This window comes from Aplidium turbinatum, chromosome 6 (genome assembly GCF_918807975.1).
Source record: "Aplidium turbinatum chromosome 6, kaAplTurb1.1, whole genome shotgun sequence".
Lineage (NCBI taxonomy): Eukaryota > Metazoa > Chordata > Ascidiacea > Aplousobranchia > Polyclinidae > Aplidium > Aplidium turbinatum.
The window spans coordinates 7,645,183-7,672,389 of NC_137477.1; the positions used below are offsets into that span (position 1 = coordinate 7,645,183).

A 27,207-nucleotide genomic window follows, 5' to 3' on the forward strand; every position below is an offset into this window, starting at 1 on the left:
GTTTCTTTACTTCCAAGAAAAATATCTCAGCAAGGAAGTTGATGCTATATTTTTGTTACATCTTTTAACGTTTTGTCAACCAGTACGATTCACTTTATCAAAAAACCGGTAGAAGTAATATCTACGCGTTTGCCATAACCTTAGCATACATACTCATGTCTAACAAAGCTAGTATCAAAATTCAACACAATTATTTGATGTTATGTTTCTTCTTCTTTGTGTACCATGCTTGATCCAGGCTTAGGCGTTCATGCACAGTTCTTTCCATCTATCCCGGTATTTGACTGTATTAAAAATTGTTGTGGATGTAACGTGAAAATGATTCTTGACGTTATTGGGAAAAGTGAGACACCGTTTTCCACGAGCTCGTTTTCCTTTGATCTTTCCACAAAAAAAAAAACAAGACAAAACAGCGTGTTCTAACTATTCCATCCTCATGATGTGGCCCAAACATTTTGTATGTCTGTTTGATGTTATGCTTCAAGAGAGTTCTGATTTGAGTTAGTACGTCTTCATTTGCTTTGTGGCTATTAAGGTATGATATCCGTTGCATTTTTCGAATGAACCACATTTCAGCGGTGTTTAAATACTCTCTTTAATAATTTCATCAACATTTTGTAGTTTACTGAGCAAACCCAACTAATAAACACTAACACTCTCTAGATAACGACATGGAATCTCTTTTGCTGGCATATGGGCATTATACAATTACCGGCTCAAGTAGCAAAGTCGGACATACCGCCAACCATGCCAGACGTGGAGATGTGTGGGATGGTTGGAAGCCTGGTGTCAACGATACTGAACCGTATTTGAACATCACACTTGGGTAAATTTGGGTAGAAGCTGCAGCGGTTGACGATGAAGTTATTGTTAAAGTTATTCTTGTGTCGAGAGAGTTGGTATATCAATGGAACTCATTTGATTCGTGTTGTCAAAATCCGTGCCTGCTGTTCGAAAAATATCAACCTTAAGCTTTGATGTAGATTGCAGAGCAACTTTTATTGCTGAACGTAGTTTGCTTATTTTCAAAAATAACAGTTTTGCAACTTGTCATTTTTTTTCTTTATTCAGTAAATTCCACCGTTTGACCGCCATTAGCATTGATCCATGCGGTGCAACGTCATTGGCTGGCAACTTTCAACTTTTTTATGCACAAGAGAGGCATCCTGGGTTTAGGCAACTCAAAGTCATCGGAGGAAACGATGTAAGATTTTTTTCGATACATATGTACTTTTTTACAGAAATTGTTTGCACTTTTTGTTGCTTTCTGATGCTCATAACGATTAGGCTATACATTGTTATCTTTGATGAAACTTTGTTTAAAGCTGGAATATGGAAGTTTTAACATTTGTATCTGACATCATGCAGACGCATTGACTGATTTTGAGAATCTTTATTCCCGAAATGACAAAGCCTTTTCTTTCGCTAAACCCTGGCAATTTCTCATACTTGCAGAGGCTTTAAAGTGCAACTGCACGATGACTTTGACCTCACTTTATCTGATAAAAATTATCAAAACCATGGTTTTCCACACGCTTGTATTTCTGGCCACGTTTCTGCAATGGCGGATTGCATTGCGCAACACGCGGATTATGACGTCACTTGTAGTCAGACCTCGGAGCGACTATCGGTTTTGCAAGTCCTTTGGTTGTCTTCGTCTTAGAGAGAAGAGGTTTTTTTCGCTGCTTCGATCTTGTTGCACGTGCTTTTTATGTGAAAGCAAGTAGTATAGGCTCTTTGCAATCTTTAGTTTGAAAAAATAAGCCAGGTCTGTTGTCTTGTTCATTGAGATTGTTGGTTTAAGAGACTGACCAAAGCTGTCATAGGCCCATAAGGAAAGCATGCGAGGTAGGCTACGTCTTAACCAATGTTATGTAACATTCTTGTAAATTTCAAGTTTTTCGTTCAAATGTATTTCTTGGAAAAATAAACTTTTAAAAGAAAACATTTCTCTCGTAACTTCGTTTCTTAGATTATTGTAGTTCTGAGCTAAATATTTAAAAAGGTGAACATTTGCTCTATCTGTCACACAAAATCTGTTCCTGGTTGCAAGGTGACATTTTTTGCCTTCCCTAACGATCAACGTTTGCGAATTAAGTGGTGCAAGTTTGCTCATCAAGTCCGTAAATGGAATGAACCCTTCCCTAGCAGTGTTATCTGCTCAAATCACTTTCTTGAGCATGATTTTGAAAATTATCTTAAAGTTAATATGGGATTTTGCAAACGTTACAATCTGAAGAAATCTGCTGTTCCCACCATAAAATGTAGTATTTCTGCTACCTCTGATGCTTCTGCTTCTAAGCTGGATAGAGATCATCGAATGCAAAAGCGGACAATACAGAAGGTTTTTAGTTACACAATAGAAGCTATAGGCTGCATAGTGCATATCCTATTTCACGTTTTTAGGCCTACTTGTTTTAAATTTGACGAACATAGAATGTGCCATCTGCTCAGAACGATTAAGAAGTTATGTAACCGGTACCACTGCTATAGTGTAATTAAAACAGATCACCATCTTGCAAAACAGTAGGCTTACTGTGTTGCTTACTTACTTTGACATTTGACACCTTTTATCTCTAAATTAGAATTAACAATTTAGGCAATTCAGGCTGGTCGCTTATAGGCACGTGCTGGAGTGGCTGTTGGATGGAGAAGTTCTGGGCAAGTCGAAAAGAGTCGTGCTGCCATCCTGCATTGTCTCTTTTATTCGCAGAAAATACCCTAGCTACGATGAGGATTATGCTGGATTCAAAAAACAGCCCCAATGATTGTTGAAGCGTTATTGTACAATACAAAATCTTTTCGATAGAACCAAGTTTGCCGGTTCCAATCTACGAAACTAGCCTTCGGCGATTGGCATCGCAAACCACTCCTGGCACACAGGCATCAACAACTAAATTTGTATAATATGCTGGCTGAAAGATGCGTCTTCATTATAGATACCTTGTAAATTTGCGCATTTACCTATCGCGTCCAGTTTAGTCTCCACTAAGTTCGACTACAAGTGGCGTCATATCGCTAGGTGGCGTAGACGAGTTTGTCACTTCCAGGTAGCGTGAGAGAGAAGCGCTAGAGAGCGTGGGAAAAAGGTCGGTTTCTTGACTGTGTGCCTCAATTGTAAGGAAGTAAGTTTTTCAACCCGTACCGGATGTCTTGGCAATGGATTCTAGCCAATGTTAATTCGATCGTGCAGTTGCACTTTAATCCACTGAAGCAGGCCGTTCGTCTGACCCCTCAGCAGTGCTTCAACTCAGCAATTACATTTGAGCTACTGCCAAGTCAGCAAATGAGATTTACGTGCTCACGTCGGACTTGCTTGATCATCGCTTGCCTAGCAAAGTTTTCTGACTTGTGACATTCCAAGTTTCCGCTTGCTCAGTTGTTACTTGCTCTGTTTCAACATTTACCAACTTCAGCCACTTGCTTAAATGTTGCCAGCTCTGTTGTCACTTGCTCAGTTGTCAGTTCACAACTGCTGACTTGTATAGGAGGCTCAAGCAGGTCCGGTCACCCATCGAGTTTGACAGAGTGAAGTTTTCTTTGTTGTTCTCTGATTTATTATATCCGGTAGGTGCTGCTAAATTGAGATGTGTCTTTGAAATGCGTTTGAAACCACTTACCTCGAAAGTTGAAACTTCTTTATCTTGTCGTTTATTCATTGGCATAAACAGGCGTCTTATTTGTAGGAACAAGCCATGTAACTTATGTGCCAAAAAGTTTTAGTTTCGTTAAGTTAGTTTTTTAGTGGAACCGACATATTTGTGGTGCCTGATATTTACGTTTTTACGTCAAATTTGCCGCGTTCATTATTCGATTGCGTTTTGTTCTTCCATACTCGTTACATTCAACTCTTTATTTTCCTCAACAGGTTTTTAAAGTGAATTCTTCCCTGCTTCGAGACGAAAAGAGGCTTTTGTTTATCTTTGACAAATCCGTTCCGGTCAAGAAATTAAAATTTGTACCGGACTTGGCATCTGTTCCGACCGGTACAAATTTCTGTGTCAAATTAGAATTGTTTGGATACGTTCCTCCGATAACTTATGCTTATGGGATTGTAAGTTAATTTTTTTCAAAAATTGTAAAATAAATTTGTACTATTTCTTCAGCTGAGTTGCACCAAGCGAAGTCTATATTCAGCTTTCTGGATATCATTTTTAAATAATCCACTGAAACAAGGCTTTGAGAAACTCATGATTTTTATGGCATCAAAGAGGTTTTTTTTTCAGCCTAGTTGAGTTGAATATGAATTGAATTGAATTATAAAAATGTGATTGATATTTCTTTTTGTCTGGTTTCTCTTGAACGATGAAACACTGTTGCGTCGAAATGTTCGATTTGATGCTTTTTTTGTGTGTTTATGATGCAACAAAGTGATGCTCTACCAAAGCTCATCCCACTTGAAATTGGTTTACACTAACGTTTAGCCCAGTGGTTCCCAACTTTTTTTATCCGGTGGACCCTTTTAGTTGATATTCAAATCCAAATTCCCCCCCTATAAATTTAGTTTGTTAAAAACTCGTTTACATTAATGTTTTAATCTAAGTCTTGGAAGATAAACTAAACTTTCACTACTAATCAGCTTTATAGCTTGTAGTATTTCTTTTCATACTAAAATAATTTAATTAATGAAGAACGTTGCTGAAAAGTATTTTATTCAAAGAATACATTCAAAATATAAGAGTCAATGCATTTAACAGTCTATGTGAAGTTTGTGATTTTTTTGTTTCAACAACTCATGAATGCTGGAAGAGTATTGGAAAGAGCACAACGAATATCATTCTCCACGTCTAATCTGTTTCTCTGTTTTGTTTTTATTTGCAAGACTTGAAAAACCTGTTTTGTTTGTCGTATCCAGGCTTACACCCGGTGATTGAAGATTTAGATTAAGTGGATGGGAAGGCAAGGAAGCCAATCTTCGTGTCCACCTTCAGGCATGCCTTTAAGTGTCCTGCCAAAGAAACAGCCGCATGCTTCTGAGCGGCGTCGAACTGGCGCCCTTTCGATTGCCGTTTCAGGGCCCTCACCACTCGGCTAAGCAGCCGACGAAAAACCTGATTCGCATAGATAAGTGGAAGCAAACGGAAGGATACTTCGAATAGCTTTCTCTGCCACTTTGGAATAGGAATTACACAATAATGGCCAAAATCCAGTGATTGATTTTTCTCTGAATAGCTAAGTCTCTTGCGCAAAAATCCGTTTTGAGTTTTAAAAATTCATCCTGCAATTTATTGGAAACTTTTTCCATCAACAATGTGAATGAATTTCGTATTAAATCAAGATCATCGTCATAAATTTCAGGAAAATATTGAATGAATTCCAGTTCTAATGCTGTGAGATGTTGCAAAATCATTTCTTTTTCCAACTCTGAAAGAACGTGTTCTTTGTGGTCAACAACTAGCACCGATGATAATTCTTTAAACATGTTCAATTGTTCCTTCCAACTTTTCTCTTTTAATTATCAAGCTTGCTGGTGAAAGCTTCCAAAGCATCTTTAAATGCTGAGCAGTACTGGCATCTGCTCCTGGAAGGGCCACCCAACCCAAGCCGGGCTGGTCGAAGGGTAGAGGCCAGACAAAATGTAGTCTCCCCGCGACCAGGACAGCAGAGCCTTTTAGTACCTTAAGACAATCTCCTAATGACAGTGACGTAAATCCACCACTCTCTTCCAACCTGCCTTGAGCAGCATGGAAGCAGTAGCCTACAGCTTGTAAATTCACATGATATCAATATGTCAATGGCTCATGGATACAGATAACCCATGTTGATGCGCAATCTGCTTTAAACAGAGATGGCGATTGAATATATACGTATATTGGTGTTTTTTCCTTGCGTTTTCAGATTTAGTTTATTCAATGGACCAAACATATCAACCAAATAAGCAAGGAATCTAATCCATTTGTCATCATTCAGCAATGGAACAAATTCCAATTTTATTTAAAGGTCAAAAAATAATTTAAGCACGTCTCTGAGCTCATACACTCGCTTGGTTACGTTTCCTCTTGAAAGCAATCGAGTGTTTGCATGAAAAAGAAGTATAGGCCTACGTGATGGTCTGCATCCATGTCAGTGCACAGTTGCTTAAATAATCGGGAGTTAATCTAATAATCATCTCCTCTTTAACGCTCTAGTCTAGGCCAACTTACTACGCTTAAAAAGGCTTACAATCCTAAAACCAAACTCTCCCCCCGAAAATTGCAAAATTTCCCCCTAGTGGGGAATTCCCTCCCGGTTGGGAACCACTGGTTTAGCCTATTTGTTGCAGTAAAAATCATATAAATTACTCGACAATTAATGGCGATTTTCTGCATGACTGATAAACTAGCCCAATTCCGAGAGGGTTGGAGGTCGAAAGTAGTCTCAGCGCACATGAAAGGGATGAGTTTGTCGACAAACGAAAGCACGTTGCGTTCTTTCTGCTTGTTTCTAATACAACCGAAATCAAGCTGCTAATTACATTTAACAAACTTTGCCTTACAGATTTATCCCGCATCCATTACTTCCTTTACCCTTGATACTGATATCCTTGATGCTGAGGTGATTCGGTTGATGTAAATAATATCACAACTTTAGCATTGACTATTAACTCGTTTATACTTCAGTTGCTGTTGTTACCGATAATGAAGTGTAGGCCTACCCATTTTGCGTTTACTTCTCATGGTAAATATAGTTGTAAAAAATAGTTTATGCAAATGATAGTTGAAAAATTATCCAAAGAATATCGGAAGTGTGGAAGATTTCTAAAAGTCTTTTGTTTTTGAAGTTCTTTCTTGCTTGTTTTGTGTGTATCGTGCTAAAATTGGAACTTGATATCAGTTGAGTTATTAGACTAAAACAAATTGAGATAAACTGCAGTTTTTGCTCAGCGAGTTACAAAAGTTATAAGAGTTGTATATTGTGATTAGACCTACTTTTAATCGTCATACACTCAAATTAACTCAAAGTCCAGACGAAGAAGTGAGCGTAAATATGTTCCGAATTTCAGAACTCCACTTATTCTTTCACTCTTGGACTCAGTTCAGCCCTGGAAGGCTTATGTGTTGCCGTTTACTACGACGATGATACACGCCAACTTATAACCAGAGGCAATGTCAAGGACTGTGAGGCTAAATTTGGAAACTTCTCCGGAGAATCAACCACTGTGTCTGTCCCTTATGAAAAGACGCTGTCAATCACTCATCAGTACGTCACTGCCTTTTTGCCATTTGATAACACAATACACCTGATGATAGATGTTTTTCAAGTTTTATCACACTTATCGTTTCAGCTATTGAATTTTTTGTTGTTAGTTTGCAGCAGAACAGTTTAACTTGTCATTTGGGGATTCGCGTTTTTTATGTTACCACAAAAATCAAAAAACAATCTTAATAAACTGTTAACACTTTTAACAGGTTCTCATTGAGCGGAGGCCAGTTCAACATCAAGGCACGATACTTTGTCGTCAATGCTTCGACTACCTTCAATACATCAATTTTGTTAGACACCCCTACCCATGCATTCGTAGAAAAGATTGTCGCTAAAAACGACAAAAGCTCTCTAAAGACCGTGAAAGTAATTGTCGAGTTATCTGATCCCTATTTGAAAGTCTGTGCTCTGGTGAGGTTTGGTGATTCAATCGGTAAAGTCTTGTTGTTGAGAGATGTAAAAGAAGTGGAGTGTGTGACAGGACTTGGATTGCCATCAACGAAATATGAAAATGAGCTGGTCGAATTAGGAGCACATAAAGTAACCCTAACACACGAGTACAGGTTTGCTTTTTTTAAAGTTGTTTTGACTGCAAATTGTGTATGTTGGTTTACTACTCTGCTCAAGAACATGCAAACCATAAATTTATTAATTATCATTTAATTTTAAAAAGTCTATCAGCGTTGAAGTGAAGTAATAATAATTTATTTTATACCAGTTGAGAGCAAAATAGCGTCAATAAAATGTCACAATAATTGACAATTTTCAGCCAACTGTCGCACTTCTTCCGGGCTATGCTCTATGAGGCATCGAACCCTTCACATGAAAGTTTGTATGGTCTGCCTTGGTGAAGTACAACAGTTTGTTGAGTTGAGTAATGGGAAGTCAAAGATGATGGAGATGTTAAAGATGACAGAGTTGATTGATTATTTTTACCTGCAGTGCTCTCGGGGAATTTGATATTGACGCCATCTACCTAAACGGTTCCGCCATCAACCAGTTTGAGCCTGCTGCTCAGTTCCTTATTGACTCCGATGGATGTTTGGTTGACTTTCAATTCAACGAAGACGGTGACGATCTAACGTTGTACAAGTTTGAAGCGTTTTCGTTGAAGTCTTACCTCTCAGTCGAATGTGAAAACGAACTTGTGCAAGAGAGTGACCTTAACTTCACTTTCACATGGTCTAGCCACAACTGTGTCAGTTTAATCTTGCTACAGGAGTACCCTCAATTTTCCGGAATAGCAGCCTCTTTTCCGTCAAATTCCATCGAGTACGGCTGCAACTTATTTCGCGTTTCGTTATCCGTCTACGATAGCGTATTGAACGAAACTCAAAAATTTATGAAAGAAAAAATTGTTAACGGAGTAACAGCTCCGATAGTTGTTCAAATGAAAGGAGGAAAAGAGTTGACTGCTTCAAGGATAGAAGGTAATTATTATTCAGTCTTAACCATTGCTTTTTCAATTAAAATGTAATATTTTGGATTCTTTTTGAAAAAGAATCTTTGCTAGGTCTCATTTTAGATCTCAGTGTGAAATAGGCTGCTTGTGCTAAGATTACTTTGATAATAGTGGTTTTGTCTACTGATTTGCTTTCTTTCATCGTATTAGCATTGAGTACTCTTTTAAGGGTGTTGAAAATATAGTCAATAACATGTTATAACGAACATAATTTACTTAGAAGCAAAAAACGCCAAATTACATTTAACTGTATGACCTAGATCTGTTTGTTGACGCACAAAACGTATCGTACGATCCCGACAATCGGAACAACCCATCAACTCTATCATACTCCTTCACTTACCAACTCCTTGACAATGGGCCGTGGTATATGTTGAGCAAAGACACAGTGATTGAGCGCCCACCAGTAAAGTTAGAAGGGTAAAAAAATATATGCTATACTTTTTTATCCAGCAAATCCTCCTTTTTACATTGGTACAACAGTTTTAGACGTTAAATAAATATAAAACAGGCTTAATTTGCTGGCTGGAATTAGTCCATGCAGAACACTCTACAGCTGTATCGCATTTTCGCAGCCTGTATGTACACCATCTACATCAGTGGTTCCCAAAGTGGGCGCCAGCGCCCCCCTGGGGGCGTTGGCAACCATGAAGGGGGCGCTGGCTATAAAGTGGGCGATTGGGGGGCGCTGGGAGTAAATCAGGGCAGTTACAAGAAAAAGTTTGCAAAGGATTTTTTCTCATGCAATCATGTTGGCAACGTCGCTTTGCAGTGCCTTACAAGTTTGTTGAGGTCGTAACGCATGACTTACTTTGAAGCACTGCGAATATGCAAACCCGATCTTTTGAGCGCTTACTACTCCACACCGAAGTACGATGGCTTTCCAAGGGATATTGCCTTGCACGATTTTATTCGCTGTTTGAAACTGTCGTGGAATTTCCATAGAGTTGTGACCCTGGCCTTGCGAATGACGTCTTGGTTGTGAGAAATGATATCGCCTACTTGTCAGACATATTTTCCAAATTTAATGAGTCTATCCCTTCACGGTAACGAAGTAAATCTAATCAAGGTGAAATCGGCACTGTCTGGATTCAGTGATAAGCTCGCGTTCTATCAGCGAAATTTAGCTAGACGAGAATTTTTCCAAATCTCAAGCTTGCATCAACTTGATACCAGTGATAGAGGCATATCTGATGTTGATGAAGACACGTACAGCAATCATCTTCAAGAAGTACACAAAGCCATGGGAGTTCGATTCCATGATGTATTTCAGTTGTTTGTTTGATCTTTATCCTGCATTGCGGGAAAGCGGACTTGAGCGCTATGCATCGGTGTACGCCTTCCGACGTACACCTGACCCACGCTGCAGCCGACGGCAATGTCTGTTTCCGGTTGTCTACTCTACTTATGACTTAAATTTGGTACTACTCATTACTCGAAATCGATCACTGGGTAGAGGCAATTATCGTAAAGTTTCTTGCCCAGTGAAACAACAGCAAGTGCGGGTGGCTGGAGTCGAACATGCAGGCTCTCGACTGCGAGCCCAACACGCTAACCACTCGGCCACTGCTGGCGAGTCTGACTGGATAATCTCTGACTGGATAATCGACCCATTCTGTGATATTTCCGAACATGGAATTCTTGAGAAGGAACTGATAACATTGCAAGGCGATTTTGCACTCAAACCGAAGTTCAATATCTCGCACCAATCGTTCTGGTTACAGAACCAAATCAAAGAGAAATACCCTCACGTGTGAAATCGGGTCAAATTTTTTATCATAGTCTTTCCCGGCTCATACTTGGTGGAGCGTGCTTTCAGTGCCGTGACAACGCTTGTGGATAATAAAAGAAACCGTCTTGACATACTTAGATAGAGGGAGACTTAAGATTGTTCCTATCCAAACTGGAGCCCGATGTCAAGAGGCTGATGACATTGCACCAACCTCATCTGTCTCATTAGAGTTGGACTTGAATGGAAAATAACTTTGGTTTTACTTTTTTGTCAAGGGGGCGTTTGATACTCTGTTTGTTGTCCAGGGGGTCGCTATTAAAAAAAGTTTGGGAAACACTGATCTACATTGAGAAAATGATATTTTGTACTTTGTCGTGAGAAATAACAAAGAGACTTTTTATGTTATTTATAGAAGCTTTTCTCAGTGCCCAGCTAACCTTGAGCGTTGTTGATATCGTTTTGTTAACCATATATTCAGCTTCATTATTCTTTTGTGCTTGTTGAAAATAGAGCTTATAAATATTAATTGCATTGAAAGGTAGTGTAACCCTGTATTTAAAGGTAACCTTTTGTAGTGGGCGTGCGTCAAGACGCCCATCTGTTGTTACCCAGACAGCAAATCAACCGTTTTTACATTGATTCAACGTCTGCAGGCGTGAATCAATGGCGCAGACTAAAGATTTAGCAACCCCGAATTATATTTGACTTTTATATGTTACGTTTTACGCAAATCTATTTCAATTTAATTTCTAATTCAGGAAACAACATCTTGTCCAAAAGGTTGTTTCCAGCTTTACAGAATCCGTCCTTTTTCCATTGAAGCAACGTCTGCGGTCGTTGAACCAATGTGAAAAGATGGATTTTGTTAGCTGGGTTTTGATTATCTGATTAGATCCCAACTTGGCATTTTAAAACTATCCTTGCCATCTGCGAATGTGAGCTACACCAGCATAACAGTCATTGTGGCCGCCAATGCCTCTCAAGGTAGAAATGCGGAATTTACTCAAAAAATCTTCTTCGCTGATATTCCTCCGCCGAAGGTTGAAATCAGGTAAACAATAAAACATCTTTGTTTCAAAATAAGTGACATAAAAATACTAAACTGTTTTATAAATAACTCTTATATAGTACATGCAGTATCTTAGCCCACTTAACTTGTAGTTTACTATGAAAATAATCCGGCAAAATTGCAGCTGATAAGGTTAGAGAATATTGTAAAGCTACATTATTGTTTGCTATTAAGCCGTTTTGATTTTGGCTGTAAACTATTAAATGTGATTATTTTGGCTAAAAATACCAAATTATGCACTTAACAACTTTTCTGTCTGTGTTACAAGTCAATATGTGCTGTTGTTCAATATTGCGTTACTTTTAATGTTGAAATGCCAACTGCCTGCACACTCTTTGTAGAAAAAGGTTGGCTTGACATTTTCAAGCTCTGGTTTGGAGTAGACCAATGAAATATGTATAATAGATTGTTATTTACACAAAATTTATCGATTTTACAGTCAATTTTGTAAGCAACAAACTACTCGCATATTCTTTCAGGTGTGTGAGAAACTGTCTCAACAGTGTGGTCAACCCTCACCTCTCTTCAGTGTTCGAAGTTCACTTTTATGAGCCAACTGAAGATAGATTTATCTACGAATGGACTGTTTATGGGTTTTCAAGCGACGATTTTTTGGACAACGCAATACTAGGTTAGAAACCCATTACTGGTAAACTGTAATGCGTGCTTGTTAAGTTATTGCTGAAAGATACAACTTCAATGTAATTCCTCATCAATCTTGTTTTAAATTTGCTTTCGCATCTCACCGGACAGATCAGTATTCTTACAAGAGAAGGTTTATGATGCAATGCAGTTGTATGAAACATTGTATGAAACTTTCAACATTTTGAAAGTTTTTTAATGTCTGTTATCATTAAAAGCTAAAAAGTTTACAAAAAGCAACTGACATGACTTGAATCCTCAGACGTATTAAAGCCATTTTGTTTTTTATTTGTTTATAATGCACCGGGCTGCACTGAAACTGTCTTAAAAACGGTCAAGAGCAACAACTATCCGAGATAGCTGCAGCGTTATCTCAAAACACGCGTTGCAATTGTTTAGTGGGGAGGCAGACAAAGTACTTAATGATCCCTGCGGACGAGCTTTCAAGCGGCAAGCACGAAGTTCGTTGCATGGTTCACAACACTGTCACTGGTGGCCTAGCTAACGCTGTTTTGGAAGTGTTTACAAGCCAATTGCCTTATGGTGGCAGGTAATAACATCAGTTACAATTTTCAAATTTATATTTTTATCCTTTCTTTTAAATGCACTGTGAGTCTGTGACGTACGTAAGAACCAAGTGCAGTATCCCTGGCTTTTGAAGTGATTGTCGGTTCCTGCAACAGAATACACTCGGACTGTGTGTTTATTTCCGTAGTTGCTCTGTAGCGCCAACCACCGGACGGTCGTTATTCACAAATTTTGTATTCTCATGCGTTGATTGGATGAGTGACGCAGCCAGCCTTATCTATTCGTTTTATTCTGGATCGTCCGATCGATTGGTTTTACTGACTCAAGGCATAGACAGGACATCTACTCCAACCTTTTTACGTGAGTGGTTCTTTCCTTCAGTGAGAAATAATTTCTAACAAATTTAATTTTTCACCGAGTTTCCGACTGAAATTATTATCTTGACATCTTTGATGTTGAACTTCGAAATTGGTGACGAAGTAATGCTTAAACAACTTTTAGCATTCATCTTCAACTCTCAGGCGAGAGAGCAAAACTAGTCTTGTTTATCCATTTCTGTATGATTTATTTGTTATATAAGCGAGCAGTCTTCAGGAAAACTCTCGTGATGAGCGCTTGAGCAACGCATTTCAAAGACAGTTCTCCATTCAGCGGCACCTAAGAAATGGAATAATTCACAGACAGCAACACTAACTTCCACAAGGAAACCCCTCTGTCACAAAACTCGGTGACCGACCTTGCGTCAGTAATTACTCTAGTGTTTTGACGACTCCCACTTTATAACTGAGCATTTCTTTCTCAGCTTCTGGTAGTCCTGCTAACGGCTATGTTGTCAGTATATATGCGAAGATATGCAAGCTCCAAACCTTCTGTGCCACCACCATTCTCAACGTAACTGTGTACCCGTCATTGCCTGGCGATGTGACATCAGCACTCCAAGAAACAACGCTTGACGGTGAGAATGTGAATTGTATGTAGGAGGATACCAAGTTCAACTACTAACCACCTTCAGAATGTAAAGTTAAAAACGTAGTTTTTTGTAAATGCTATCTTTTCTTTCAGGCAATGCGTTGGATCTACAACTGGTCGGGCAAATAACGCAAGCCACTCTCAACACTGATGCTGCTGGCGCGAGTCAAGACACATTGCAAGTAGGTTTTGTAGAAGTGCTAGCTAGGCAAGCTACACAATGATCTGTAGGTCATTTGTAAGAAGAAGCCTACCAAGTACCAGTGTATTTTTTTCCATTTAGAAAACTTAAATATATATACCAAAGACAGGCAAGACACAACAATACCACAGGGTTGAGCATTACAACAGTATATATTTTACATATTTACAAAATATTTTAACATTCGAACGTTTTCGGCTTAACCTAAGCCCTCATCAGGAATCTGAAAATATTAATAAAATGCAATAATTTCAACTTCTTGAAGGTAACTAGCTAACTAATTGTAAGCATCAAGAAATACGCAGCGGTTAAAAGCAATAGTGTGGAAAACAAACAGACGGACGGAAATTTGTTTTCCACACTATTGCTTTTAACCGCTGCGTATTTCTTGATGCTTACAATTAGTTAGCTAGTTACCTTCAAGAAGTTGAAATTTATTGCATTTTATTAATATTTTCAGATTCCTGATGAGGGCTTAGATTAAGCCGAAAACGTTCGAATGTTAAACTATTTTGTAAATATGTAAAATATATACTGTTGTAATGCTCAACCCTGTGGTATTGTTGTGTCTTGCCTGTCTTTGGTATAAAAAAGCAAACTCTCTCCCAAAACTATATTAAATATATATGGTTTCTATTTTAGAATAACCTCTACAACCTGTTTCACCCTTACTGGAGATCAGCAGAAGGTTTTTATTCAAATAATAGATTCTATTTGAATAAGGACCTTTTGGTGATCCCAGTAATGGAATTTGCTGTACTTTGCTTTTTTGCTTGGCATTGAGCACTTTTGTAGTATTAATGGCGTTTATTGTCTACATTTTTATGTGTTTTACATAAAATATTTGCAAACTTTGGTGATGTTCTAATTTTATTTTCTGCTTCAATTTATCGTTTGCACCAATATGACGAAATTGATCACAAAGAAGTCAATGAAAGTTATGAATTGTTCTGTTCCTTTCAAAAAAGTTGCTGCCCAGCTAACAAAATTGGTCCTTTTAGATTGATTTGTAAAAAGAAGCGATTTTATCACCGGGTGTACAACTGTACATCCCTAATTAACCTGTTCTCAATGAAAACTTTTGTTAATATTGAATACGGTTGGTCATGACGTGCTTGCATTAAAATTTCTATTTTAGATTAATGAAAAGCTAATCGATGCGTTGGCGAGTATAGTGACGTCAGTGCCAGTCGACCGGGTATCAGACGTCACAGTTTTGTCTAACGTTATGAACTCTGTCGTGACCTCCAGCGAGAGAGTAACTGACGCTGAATTGATAACAAGCAGCTCGATACTCCAAACACTTGGAACGTCTCTTGAAAAAATAGCATCAGGAGTCACCACAGAAACATTGACTGAAGAAGAAGTTACAACTATCGTGAAAAGTATGTCTTTGGTCCACCAAGTTTGCATTAGTAATACAGTAGTCTAATCTCCGCTTATTAAGCTCAATTTAGTCCGGCCTGGAATTTGAATGTGGAGCAGTGGTGGAGAATTACCTTCTGCTTAGTAAGCCCAAAATCATCCTGTACCGAGGTGGGCTTAATAAGGCTAGAGTAGGCTTAATAGGTGGACTACTGTAGGCTACTAGGTAGCATAACCCGTAAATTCTGTTTCTTTGACTTAAAATAAACAATGAAGTACACATTTGCTGGATTGCTCCATTAAACAGATATATATTGCTTTCATTAACTGGGTGGGTTGATCTTGGTCACTATATCTTTTTCCCGACTCCACAGCCCTGATAAAAACACACATTCAATTTTTGTTTGTGTATTTTTCACTAATAGATTTGGCCGGCAGTGCAGCAGGTTTGTTGAACGCTAGCCGTAGCAATACCACGTCAGAGGTGGAAGTTTTGCTTCAGCCTCAGTTCGAACAATTCAAACCAGAACCTGACGAATATCTTGACCTTTCACCCCGAGAAATTTACTACATGAAACACCTGGAAGCACGGAAACAGGAAATCGAAAATGCGATCAAGAAGGAAAAGGTAAACGAAAAACACTGGCGAGCCCGACAGCTCCCAAACAAGCAATACTTTTATTGGCCACCTTATGCGCCTCGTCAAAATGCACATTTTACCAAAAAATGGCTAAGACACATTTGAACTGTGTTGTCTCTTTGCACAAACCACTAGTTACGCTTCTTGCAAGAAGCATCGGCATTTACGAATAAATGATCTTTCACGTCATAACAAGTAGTGTGGGGAATGCGGACGTTCCCAGACAGCAATCAAACGTTTTTATCAGGGATATCTAGAACAATGTTATGGGATATCTATGTTCTAGATATCCCTGGTTTTTATATGGATTCATCGTCTGCAGACTTTGAATCAATGTAAAAAAGGGTTGATTTGCTGACTGAGTTGTTACGAATTGGGCCCGAAGGCGCAGGTTACCTACAACTACAATCTGATCACTTGACTTTCACAACAAATAAAATTTTCAAAAGCGTACAAGAGAGTAGCTGTGTCTACAAAGAGATGTGATCAAAATTTTAACTTGCAATGCATACACAGTAGGCAGTTTGATACTAAGCAGGGAAACTATGTGTTTTAACTGGTCTTCTAGACAAACCGTTTTAATGTCTTGAAACAGTTTTCGTAATATTTTTTTTCGCAATAAGTGCTGTTTGGAATCAAAAACGGTAACAAAGAAATTACATTTCTTCAGCGAAAGGAAGTTGTTAAGAATTCAGTGGACGCTTCCAAATCAGCAGCTTCAGCAATAAACAACATGAAGTTGTCAGTAGCGAACAAGCCCGCTTCGCTTGGCAGCAAGGGGATGGATATCACTGTCATAACCATTGGCTCCAAGAACGGATCATTGAACATCACAACTGATGGAAGTTCGATTGAGGTCGGAGATGCTGAAGCTGAGAGAAATGTCAAGGTAGTTCGAGATGTTTTTGTTTGGTCACTATGGGTGAAGATTTCATCATGACATATGTGAAACTAAGTTTTTCAACTTGTTTTGTCAATTCAATGCAATTTCAATGAAACTTTTACAATAATTCACTAGACAAATCACGAGTATTCTCGCATGAAATGGACTTCTTCCTCTTTATTGATTGCCTGCCGCAAAAACATTCAACAACTTCCATAATGGCCGTCATAGTTGCAATCGATCAAAGGAAGTCTGAAGTTCAGGATTCCAGTCGTCAACTCAGTCTTTTTCACATTGATTCAGCGTCTTCAGAAATCGGATAAAAAATCACAATAAACCAACGACTTCAAGAATCGTTTACTTTTACAGCTTGTGTCACTGGAATCTAATCCGTTCACTTTTGACGAGTCCAACCTCTTGATCAACTCGGGCGTGGTTGGCTTGTCAACGGATTCCACCTCTCATAACGATGGTGGCCTCACTGTTAAGCTGGACAACAAACAGGCCAGAGGCAGCGCGAAGGAATCGATTTCCATGAAGTATTTTTTTTTCAACTGCTGTTTGAATTCATTGCTTTTGTTTCTAACCTCTTAACAGTCTGTAGTTTTTATGTATCAATTTGGCTAAACAACCATTATCATCTTTCGCTTATGCAAATAGAATAGACTTGTTCCAATTTCCACACTACTGTAATATGGGGACCAATAAGGAATATATCCGTGGCATTTGGAAGCATATATTTAATTTTTTTATATGCTTTTCATTTACGATTCTAGCTTTGTTCACGACAACAAGCTTGGATTAAAAACAGTGCTAAAATTTTAGACAAACGATGTTCTAAAGTCTAAACGATACAATATTATAGTTCCGAGAAACTATTTCTTTCCCAAGTTGTGTCTTCATGATAGTTTTCTCTACCTTTTTTATGTTGTATGGTTTATGTTGTACCTCTACTTGCAGTCTCAAACTTAGAATAATTAATTGAATGGTTGTCGTGAAAGAGCCTCTTAACATGAATGAATGTGTATCAAGTTTGGGCAACATCGTTGAAAAACATACATTGAAACATTACATAAGCTTGCTAAGCTGAGTGACGTTTCTATTACAGGTACGACCAACTGTCAATCAGCAGGTTCGAAGTCCGCTCAACTCAAAGTGCTGCTTTGCTGTATGTTGTCCCTACACAGGGAAGACCGTCTGTTAAAATCTGGATACGAAAAGACAGAGAGGCTGTCGTTGCTGACTACAGCGATGACCCAGACATTGAAGAAGACGTGACTGATTTTGAGTTTATTTTGCCCGTGAGTGGCCCAAAAAGCAAGAGCGAAAGTTACAAGATCTTCATTCCATCCAAGGAAATGAAAGGAACAGGGATTTACTTTGTCAGCTTGCAAATTTCAAAATCCAATAGTAAGTTTTTGTACAAGTCCAAAAGTTATTGTCATACAATTCAGTATTTGAATGAATGCAAAGCTTAGTCATAGAAGCGTTTTTCTTAGGCCTGCCTGCCTTCACTATTTCGTGACAATCTGGTTTCATTACCTAACAAAGGTTACTTTAGTGTTACATTGGTCTACGAATTCTCGCAGTACTTTATAGGTGGTGCACAGAGCTCCGAATCGAAAGTCAGATGTTTTTATTTTCTCGGCTGTCCTGTGTTTTCAACCAAAGCAATTAACACCAACTTCAATTTTCGTTGAATGGGCTGCCCTGGAAGCCGTGATACAACTGCATGATGCTTTATATACTGTACATGAGTGGACAAAACCAAGCAACGATACAACATTTAGTGTAACATACAAAAATAAACTAAAAATTGCAAATATTATATTATGTACAGTCAGGCGCGGATTTATGGGGTGGCCCGGTGTGATGAGAGGAACAACTCTTGTTACAGTTTCTGCCTTGAGCATCAACTCCTTTCCTTGCCGTTTGCTGTTCACGACTTCTGCTAAAAGCAAACGTCCTAATTTAGTTTCTCTCTCTTTTGTTGTAGACGCTCTTTCAGTTAGTGTTGTCAGCTGTGAAGATAGTTGTGGTTTGGTGTAAGCTATACGTAAGAGTATCTTATTGTATTGTACTTTATGTTTTCAGATGTTTCGTTTTAAGTGAATAAAGCCTTATGTTAGGTTAATCTTGAGTCTACTTTATACGACAATTTATTCACTTAATTACATGAATAAGCATTTGAGGCCAAAATAATTTGATGTTGATCCAAATGCACCTGAAGCTGCTAGGAAGTGGGGACACTGGAAACTTACCTTTCAAAACTACGTCAGAAGAATCGACGACGCTACCGACGATGACAAACTGGCCGTTCTGATCAACCTTCTAAATACTTCCGTGTACTCGCTCATCAGTGAAGCCACAACCTATGACGATGTCCTGGCACGTCTTGAAGGGATGTATTTGAAGCCGGTAAACGAGGTCTTCGCTAGACACAAGCTTAATACATGTCGGCAAAAGCTGGGTGAGCCTCTCGAAGATTTTTTTCAAAGGCTGCAGAAACTTAGTACCGACTGCAATTTTAAAGCCATTAGTCTTAAGGAAAACAAAGAAGCAGCCGTTCGAGATGCTTTTATTGCTGGAATTAACTCTGCGTATATTCGTCAGAGACTGCTGGAAGACAATGTGCTGCAACTTCAGCAAGCATTCGACAAAGCTCGAGCACTTAATGATGCCCGGTTAAATGCCGAGTCGTACCATACACCGGATGCTCAGGATGTTATCGCTTGCCCTCTTGCTGAAAACGTTTTTACCGCAAGGACGCCTTATAAAAGTGAGTGTGCTGCCATGAAGCTAGAGATGTGTTTCTTTTGTGGTGCTAAACGGCACTCTCGGGCAAACTGTCCAGCGAAAGATTGCATTTGTTTTAACTGCCAAAAGAACATCCAACAAAAAGAACAAAGAACTCTGTCGAATGAAGAGGGGTTCCAAGGAAACGCCGAAACTTGCAGCAGCTGCTTGTGACGAGTCAACAAATCTTGCTGTCTTGTGTCCTACGCAATATTCTGATGACGACAAAGTTAATGTTGCTGTCACAATCAATGGTGTTTCTGGAAGAGGGCTCATCGACACAGGTGCTACCCGTAACCACATCAAGATGGACTTTGCTCGCCTCGCTAAACTTACTGTTGTCAAAAGAAACACGGAGAAAATTGACTTGGCAGTTGAAGGCGCATCTGTCAATACTTTTGGGTCTTGTTCTGCCTCAGTGGATCTATTAGATTGGAGCTATCGAGATATCGAATTCTCAGTGATGGATGGTTTGCTTTGGGATGTCATTCTCGGACGTGAGTTCCTAAAACAACACCGTAGTGTCAATTTCAACTTTGGGGGACCTGATAACTCTTTACACTTAGGTGTTCTGGATGCGTTAAGAGCGGTCAAACCAGTGCAGTTATTCGAACATTTGACCTCGGATTGTCTTCCAGTTGCTTCAAAATCTAGACGCTATTCAAAAGCTGATCAGGAGTTCATTGAAAGTCAAGTTACTCAACTCCTTAAGGACGATAGCATAGAACCCAGTTCTTCACCATGGCGGGCGCAGCTGGTTGTTGTCAAAAACGAAAACCACAAAAAGCGAATGTGTGTGGACTACAGCCAGACCGTAAATAGATTTACACATCTGGATGCGTATCCCCTTCCCAGTATGCAGAGTATTATCCGTAATGTCTCACAGTACAAGTATTTCTCCACTTTGGACTTACGGAGCGCCTATCATCAGATCCATCTTCAACCAGAAGAACGCAATTATACAGCTTTCGAAGCTAATGGACGGTTGTTTCAGTTCAAGCGGATTCTATTCGGACTGAAAAATGCAGTACCCTGTTTCCAACGGGTTAGAAGCGATATTATTTCCACATACAAATGCAAAGGAACCTACGCTTACCTCGATGACGTCACCGTATGTGGCAATACGCGCGAGGAACACGACGAAAATTTGAAGACGTTTTTGGATGCAGCCAAAGAATGTAGGTTAACCTTAAATGAAGACAAATGTGTTTATGGTACAGAGACCATAACATTGTTGGGGTACTGCATATCACATGGAGTAATGAAACCCGACCCTGACCGTGTTACACCTGTCCTTGACATGCCAAACCCAACAAGCCCGAAACAGCTCCAGCGCATGGTGCGAATGTTCGCCTGCAATGGGTACAGGGGTACTTTTTAAATGAATAAAGCCTTATGTTAGGTTAATCTTGAGTCTACTTTATACGACACCCGGACGCGAAATTTTTTTTCCCACGAGATTTCTGTTTTATTGATTCTAGTCACTCTAAAAGTAAGATTTTCCGAAAGTGTTTTGAGAAATTGGTTGATTCAGATTGCGAAATAACTAATTGCCAATAAAATTCTGCAATGATAATAAAATATAAGCTTTCCCTAACCCTACTTTTTTGAAAAGCTCTTGTGCACTGCAAAAATTAATTTAAAGAAAAAAAAAAGTTTGACTGCGACGGGCGTCGAACCCTCGTTCTCACGATTACTAGGCGGAGGATGATACCACTGAGCCAACCGTGCCAACGAGAGAATGTTGCATTCACACGGTTTTAATACAAACTTTTACCAAAATATGTAAATGAGACAGAAATCTCGTGGGAAAAAAAATTTCGCGGCCCGGTATGGTTGTTTTATAGTTTTTAGTCTTCACTATAATTTCAATCAATTGCCGTATATGCCAGCAAACATACAAATATCCAATTGGTCACGGACACTGCATACAGGGTTTTAAACCAGATTTCAAGTTTACTTTGCATGCTTAGCAATTTTTATTCAAGCAAAATTTATTTTTTAAACATTCACAATTGATGAAAATGGCTATTTTAATATCTATTTTATAGCATATCGTATATGTCGTATCATTGTTCATATCTGTTTTATCTTTTTCTTTATTTTTAATTGATTTTCTAATTTTCTGGCCCCTTACCCCCCCCCCCCTCCCCCGAAAAAAACTCCTAGATCCGCGCCTGTGTACAGTGTATGTATACCGAGTCGTCCTTTGGTTTTATCTGCTTATAACCCCAAAAAGTTATTTCTCACCTAAAACTATTCATACAAATTAAGGCATAAGATTAAAAAGTAACTTTTGTCTATAGCCACTGTGGGCCGAGGAAAACGAAGTGTGGATAATTCTACGAGTGAAGTCGAAGTGGGGATATTCTCCCCCTCATGCAAGGTATTCGACGAAACGATTGGGACATGGAGCGATTCCAAATGTTTGGTGAGAACGCATAACGGCGTAGTTTTGTGTCATCTCGGGCTGGCACGTGGTTGAAGATTTGGATTAGCTCAAGTTCAACGAAGTCTTCTATGTAATTTTCAGCATAATTGTATTATTTTTTTTGCATTTCTTCAACCATGGCTTCTGACTATCCAGACAACGAATCAATCGCTTTTTACATTGTTTCAACGTCTGTAGACGTTAAATCATGATATAAAAACAACTGATTTGTTTTCTGGATATGACTATTTTTGCAAGCATAACATATGCATGTCCTCTCAAAGGGTGCCAAACTTGCAATCTTTTGGTTTGCCAGGTTGTCTCTCACCATCCAGTGTCAGACACACTCTCACCATCAGGCTGTGCAAGATAATTTCTCACATATTAAGCAGCTTTATAGAAACGACCTGTTTTAACCTGATACTGCTAGCTCATTGTGGTTTAAACCTGAAGTTTTGTTTGTCGTATCCAGGCTTACACCCGGTGGTTGAAGATTTAGATTAAGTGGACGGGAAGGCAAGGAAGCCAATCTTCGTGTCCACCTTCAAGTATGCCTTTAAGTGTCCTGCCAGAGATACAGCCGCATGCTCTTGGGCGGTGTCGAACTGGCGCCCTTTCGATTGCTGTTCCAGGGCTCTCACCACTCGGCTATGCAGCCGACAAACTTGAAGTAAATCAGCTTTACTTAAACATATACTCTTTAGGTTTCTAACTTCTTTGAGCAGCCCTATTACTTTTAGGCCACCAACGACTCCACAGAGGCAGAAACGAGTTGCGTCTGCACTACCTCAGCCGTGACGTCATTCGTTGCTGCCGAGTTTATCGTTGCTCCCAACTTCATTGACTTTTCATCAGTTTTCAGCAAGATAGATCTGATTAGCAATGGAGCAGTGTTTTTCACCATCATCGGATTTGTCGTTTTATTTTGCCTCATCATCTTGTGGGCAAGACGAGAAGACAAAAGAGATATCAACAGGGTATTTTTATTATTTATGACGCTTCGTAATTTTACCTTAATTTCATATTCTTTTATTTTTCATATAGGTCTTCCTGCAGTCACATCTTTATCAAATAATAACAGAGTCATCTTAACTGATCTCCAATTTACAAATTATTCTTCATGTACGTTTAAACATCAGTATGCTGTTTTTGGGATGGCTCAGCAAATAAGGCGTTGGCCTTCCAATAATGCGAACCTGGTTCGACTCCCGGCTTAAACCGGTTGTTGAAAACACCGCTCACCTCTACCCAGGGTGTAATAAATTGGTTGGGCAAAATTGCTGAAGGAAAGGCGGCCGAGAGAAAAGAACTGACTATCCTACCCTCCTCAGTGTCGAAGAATGAGAATCTTATCTTCTCATCCCCGAAGCTTGGAATTAAATATGGTTTACCATGCTGTTTTCACGTCGAGTCACATATTGTGTACATGCAACTGTATGCTCCGTTGTCATATTAAGCTTTATCTTTCACGTATTTCTTAGTTGTGCTCGTGATTGCTGACGGTAAAATTAACGGCAGAGACATAGTACCAACACAAAGGCCGATCACTTTTTGGTTGCTTTGCACTGATAGTCTTTATGTTTTCTTTACAAGTTTTTTCTTGGTAAAACTATCAACTCCACTACACTACTATAATTTCGTATACAATCTAATCAAACGTCTTTGTACAGTGGGCAACAAAAATATTATCAGACAACTCCCCGCACGATTCTTACTTCTACAAGATCAGTGTAGTCACAGGGCTAGGGAGGGATGCTGGGACTTTATCAAATATCTCCTTCTTGTTAGCTGGAGAAGACGCTCAGACTAATGTCAGGAAATTGAAGGATGCTTCGGAAAAAGCAAGTGGAAACTCTTGTACAATTGTTTGTTGTTGAAAAAATTTATGATTTCAGTCTGTTTTTATTTTTGTACAGACAGTTACTGTAGTGTGTAATCTGTATAGCATTAGCATTAAAGTCTGTCTATGATGACATCTAAAATCGTTTGTTGCTGGCTTGAATTGTGTACTGGTGTTGGCACTCATGTGATGATGTCTCTGCTCCAAAGAAAAGCGGTATAGACTAATAGCAGTCCACAAAAATGGCAGTTTGAATTTATGAATCGCAACGTTTAATTCAGTAACTATGCATGAACTAAACATTTGGGCTATCAGCATTCTCGGTATCATTGTTGGTTTAAGGTCGTCGGACCATTCAGTATGCGACAACTCAGCAATTACATTTGAGCTACTGCTACCAAGTCAGCAAATGAGATTTACGTACTCACGTCGGACTTGCTTGGTCATCGCTTGCCTAGCAAAGTTTGCTGACTTGTGACATGTCAACTTATGGCTTGCTCAGTTGTTACTTACTCAGTTTCATCATTTATCAACTTCAGCCACATGCTCAAATGTTGCCAGCTCAATTGTCACTTGGTCAGTGTTGTCGCTTGCTCAGTTCACAACTGCTGACTTGTAGGAGACTCTTATTTGAATTGTTGTTTATTTCAGCATTGGTGTCAAAGTGGTACCGTGGTGCACTTCCTGATGAGTGTCCCTGCCAGTCTTGGCGAGTTGGATTATCTTCGCGTTTGGCATGACAACTCTGGACCGGGCAGATCCGGTGGAAACTGGTTTTTAAGCAAAGTCGTTGTGAAAGATCTTTACAGTAACAAAACGTAAGCATAACTCCATGCAATTCCAGACAGCAAAATCTGTCATTTTTACATTGATTGGTTGAAGTTATGCAGACGTTGAATCAATGTAAAGATGACCGATCTTGCTCTCTGGGAATTTTCGTTATTTGACCCTCGTGTCATCTTTCATGTAATTAAGTTATGTCCGAATTTTACATCAGATACTTCTTTCCTTGCGAAGATTGGCTGGCAGTTGAACTCAGCGATGGAAAAATAGATCGACTGCTGCCAGTTGCTGGAGAGGAAAATCTCTCATCTTACAAGTAAGATTTAATTTGAAATTTTAAGCTGCTTTTTTTGGCTTATTAATTGAAATCTGCACAAAAGGTTGAGCACATATTGTATCTTAAAATGCACTGTATGTATAAAGCATATATCCTATTTCAATCTTATACTACATGTGCAATTATGCATGTGACGTCATTTATTGTTGATAAAACCTTTGAGTATTATTAGCCTGCTGCATAGCCGAGTGGTGAGAGCCCTTGAGAACCCTTGTGATGCTTAATCCTTTTTCTTAACTCAAACAAACACTTTCAATGGAACAATATACTTATTTTTCTCGCCAAGACAGCTGTCAATCAAAGTGACAGCAAATGTTTTCTTTAGTTTGTAGCGACCGATATCACATGTAAAACCTACGCAGAAACGTGTTTGCCACCAACGCCAGAGATCGTCTCACAGACGGCCACATATGGGTTTCGGTATTTGTCAACCGCTCGAAAAGCAACTTCACGAGATGCCAAAGACTAGCCTGCGCTCTTATGGCGATATTCCTCTCCATGATTTCCAATGCAATGTTTTATGAGGACCCTTCTGATGGCGGTGAAGAGTAAGTGGACATGATGCTTTGGTTGAAACATTGCTCAAATTGCTTAAATTCAAGGACGTTGATCATATAGTATTTTCAGGACCGAGATGTTTTCTGTCAGCTTTAATTTCTATCGAATGCACGCATTTGATGCTAACAGTGCTGTTTTTTTAAAAAGTTTTTCATTGAATTGCGACACTAAACAATTTATTTATATTTGGTTTGAATTTTTTTTTATAAATTTAAAATTCAGGAGTAGCTGGAATACCCATAAATAAAAATTTCATGCAAAATGTTTTTTTTTTAATTTATTTTAAAATATTGCCTAAAAAATCAACTAACTTCCCTAGCTTTCTATCAACCTCAGTCACCAGCTTGTGAGTTGTTATTATTAACTCCCCAGTGCCAAATCATTTGTGATAAAGATTGGTCCACTCGTTGTCGACCCCAAGACGATGTGGGTGAGCACAATGACTGTTCTCATTGTCTTGCCCCCCTCTCTCGCTCTCGTGCAAATATTTCGAAAAACCGATTCTAAGAAGGACCGTGACGTCATGAGTGCCATTTCCCTTCCTTCCATGAGCAGCGACGTGAGTCAACTGGTTAGAAAAATTGGTCTTTTGTGCATTGATTCAACGTTCGCAGTTTGTGAGAACTATGTAAAAATGACTACTGAAGTTAGCTAGGTAATTCATTTGTATTTTCAGCTAAAAAATTGCTTTTCTTACATCGTTTTAACCTTCCCAGAAGTTAGTGGAAAGTTAGCGATGTGACAAGAAACATTTGTCAGTTGGGGTTTTGCTGACAACTGGAAAGACTACTGTGCTTCATTGACAAAATTTTTTTAGTTTGGCAAGCTCTTTGATTATGACGTAAAATTTCACTCCTTTTAAAAATTGGGTTAAAATTTACCTTTTACAGCCAGCAACATAATTTTCTTTAACCGATAGTTTTAATTGAACTCGAGGTAATTCAAACGTTTTTTTCAACCATTGATCATTGAATGAATGTAGAAATGTTTGGATTTCAACCTCAATATCTCACTGCTTGATATAGGCATCTACTTCTTCCACCAAGTCATCCAAGCCCCATATGCTTCCTCATTGGTTCGTGTACGTTGGATGGACTTTGTTTGGAGTTGGAGTGTTGGCTTCAGGATTCTTCACCATCTTGTACAGGTCTGTCTTTGGCAAGCACAAACTTGGTAGCTTCAACGTGGCTCGCTTTATGATAGAAATAGTCCAACAAATCTTCAGCATTGCCAACTGTTTTCCTGATAATTTTTAACGTATAATAATATTACAATGTAACGCCGGTCAACAGATTACATAAAAACTAGTTCAGGTCACAAAAGGTTTTTGTTTACTATGACGTCATTAGAGATGTACATTAGAGATTGAAATAACTGTTACTTTGAAAATCTTAATTATCTGTTACTTTATAACAGTTAACGAACAAAACCATGAAAGTAGCAAAAGGCTACACTAAACCTCAGACAACTTGTTTGCTGCAAGGTGCGTCACTCTTATTCACAACACATGATTGAAAGAGCATCTGCATTTGGCGTTTGTCATTTATTCATTCATGTCACATGAAGGAACCAAATGATTCTGCTCTGCATGGCTCTGCGAAGGCATAAGTTGTGTGACGCCACAGTAACTAATTAGCAACGCTAGCTCTGTGACTACGCGCCCGACTGAAGATAAATTGGCGCTGATTCGGCTCTCTGGGTGTGCGCTTGAGCAAGACATAAACATTGCTCTCCATTCAGCGGCACCTAGTAGATGGAATAGTGACCCAGCAACAACACTTCAACTAC

General features: G+C 39.0%; 1 protein-coding gene across 1 annotated transcript in view; it reads left to right on the forward strand.

Annotated features, from left to right (window-relative positions):
- The window catches only part of LOC145772369 (uncharacterized), a 63,059-nt gene that overhangs the window by 24,706 nt on the left and 11,146 nt on the right, over window positions 1-27,207 (forward strand). The window contains exons 14-40 of the mRNA XM_082584247.1: window positions 664-826; window positions 1,072-1,204; window positions 3,869-4,054; window positions 6,478-6,534; window positions 6,983-7,179; window positions 7,389-7,745; window positions 8,125-8,612; window positions 8,905-9,064; window positions 11,269-11,427; window positions 11,925-12,076; window positions 12,487-12,637; window positions 12,803-12,975; window positions 13,418-13,570; window positions 13,678-13,766; window positions 14,925-15,171; window positions 15,577-15,779; window positions 16,462-16,680; window positions 17,044-17,213; window positions 17,783-18,084; window positions 21,777-21,901; window positions 22,642-22,878; window positions 23,572-23,742; window positions 24,393-24,559; window positions 24,739-24,840; window positions 25,224-25,409; window positions 25,792-25,990; window positions 26,466-26,566. Coding sequence (XP_082440373.1) covers window positions 664-826; window positions 1,072-1,204; window positions 3,869-4,054; window positions 6,478-6,534; window positions 6,983-7,179; window positions 7,389-7,745; window positions 8,125-8,612; window positions 8,905-9,064; window positions 11,269-11,427; window positions 11,925-12,076; window positions 12,487-12,637; window positions 12,803-12,975; window positions 13,418-13,570; window positions 13,678-13,766; window positions 14,925-15,171; window positions 15,577-15,779; window positions 16,462-16,680; window positions 17,044-17,213; window positions 17,783-18,084; window positions 21,777-21,901; window positions 22,642-22,878; window positions 23,572-23,742; window positions 24,393-24,559; window positions 24,739-24,840; window positions 25,224-25,409; window positions 25,792-25,990; window positions 26,466-26,566 — 5,047 coding nt within the window. The remainder of the gene's footprint in view (window positions 1-663; window positions 827-1,071; window positions 1,205-3,868; window positions 4,055-6,477; window positions 6,535-6,982; window positions 7,180-7,388; window positions 7,746-8,124; window positions 8,613-8,904; window positions 9,065-11,268; window positions 11,428-11,924; window positions 12,077-12,486; window positions 12,638-12,802; window positions 12,976-13,417; window positions 13,571-13,677; window positions 13,767-14,924; window positions 15,172-15,576; window positions 15,780-16,461; window positions 16,681-17,043; window positions 17,214-17,782; window positions 18,085-21,776; window positions 21,902-22,641; window positions 22,879-23,571; window positions 23,743-24,392; window positions 24,560-24,738; window positions 24,841-25,223; window positions 25,410-25,791; window positions 25,991-26,465; window positions 26,567-27,207) is intronic.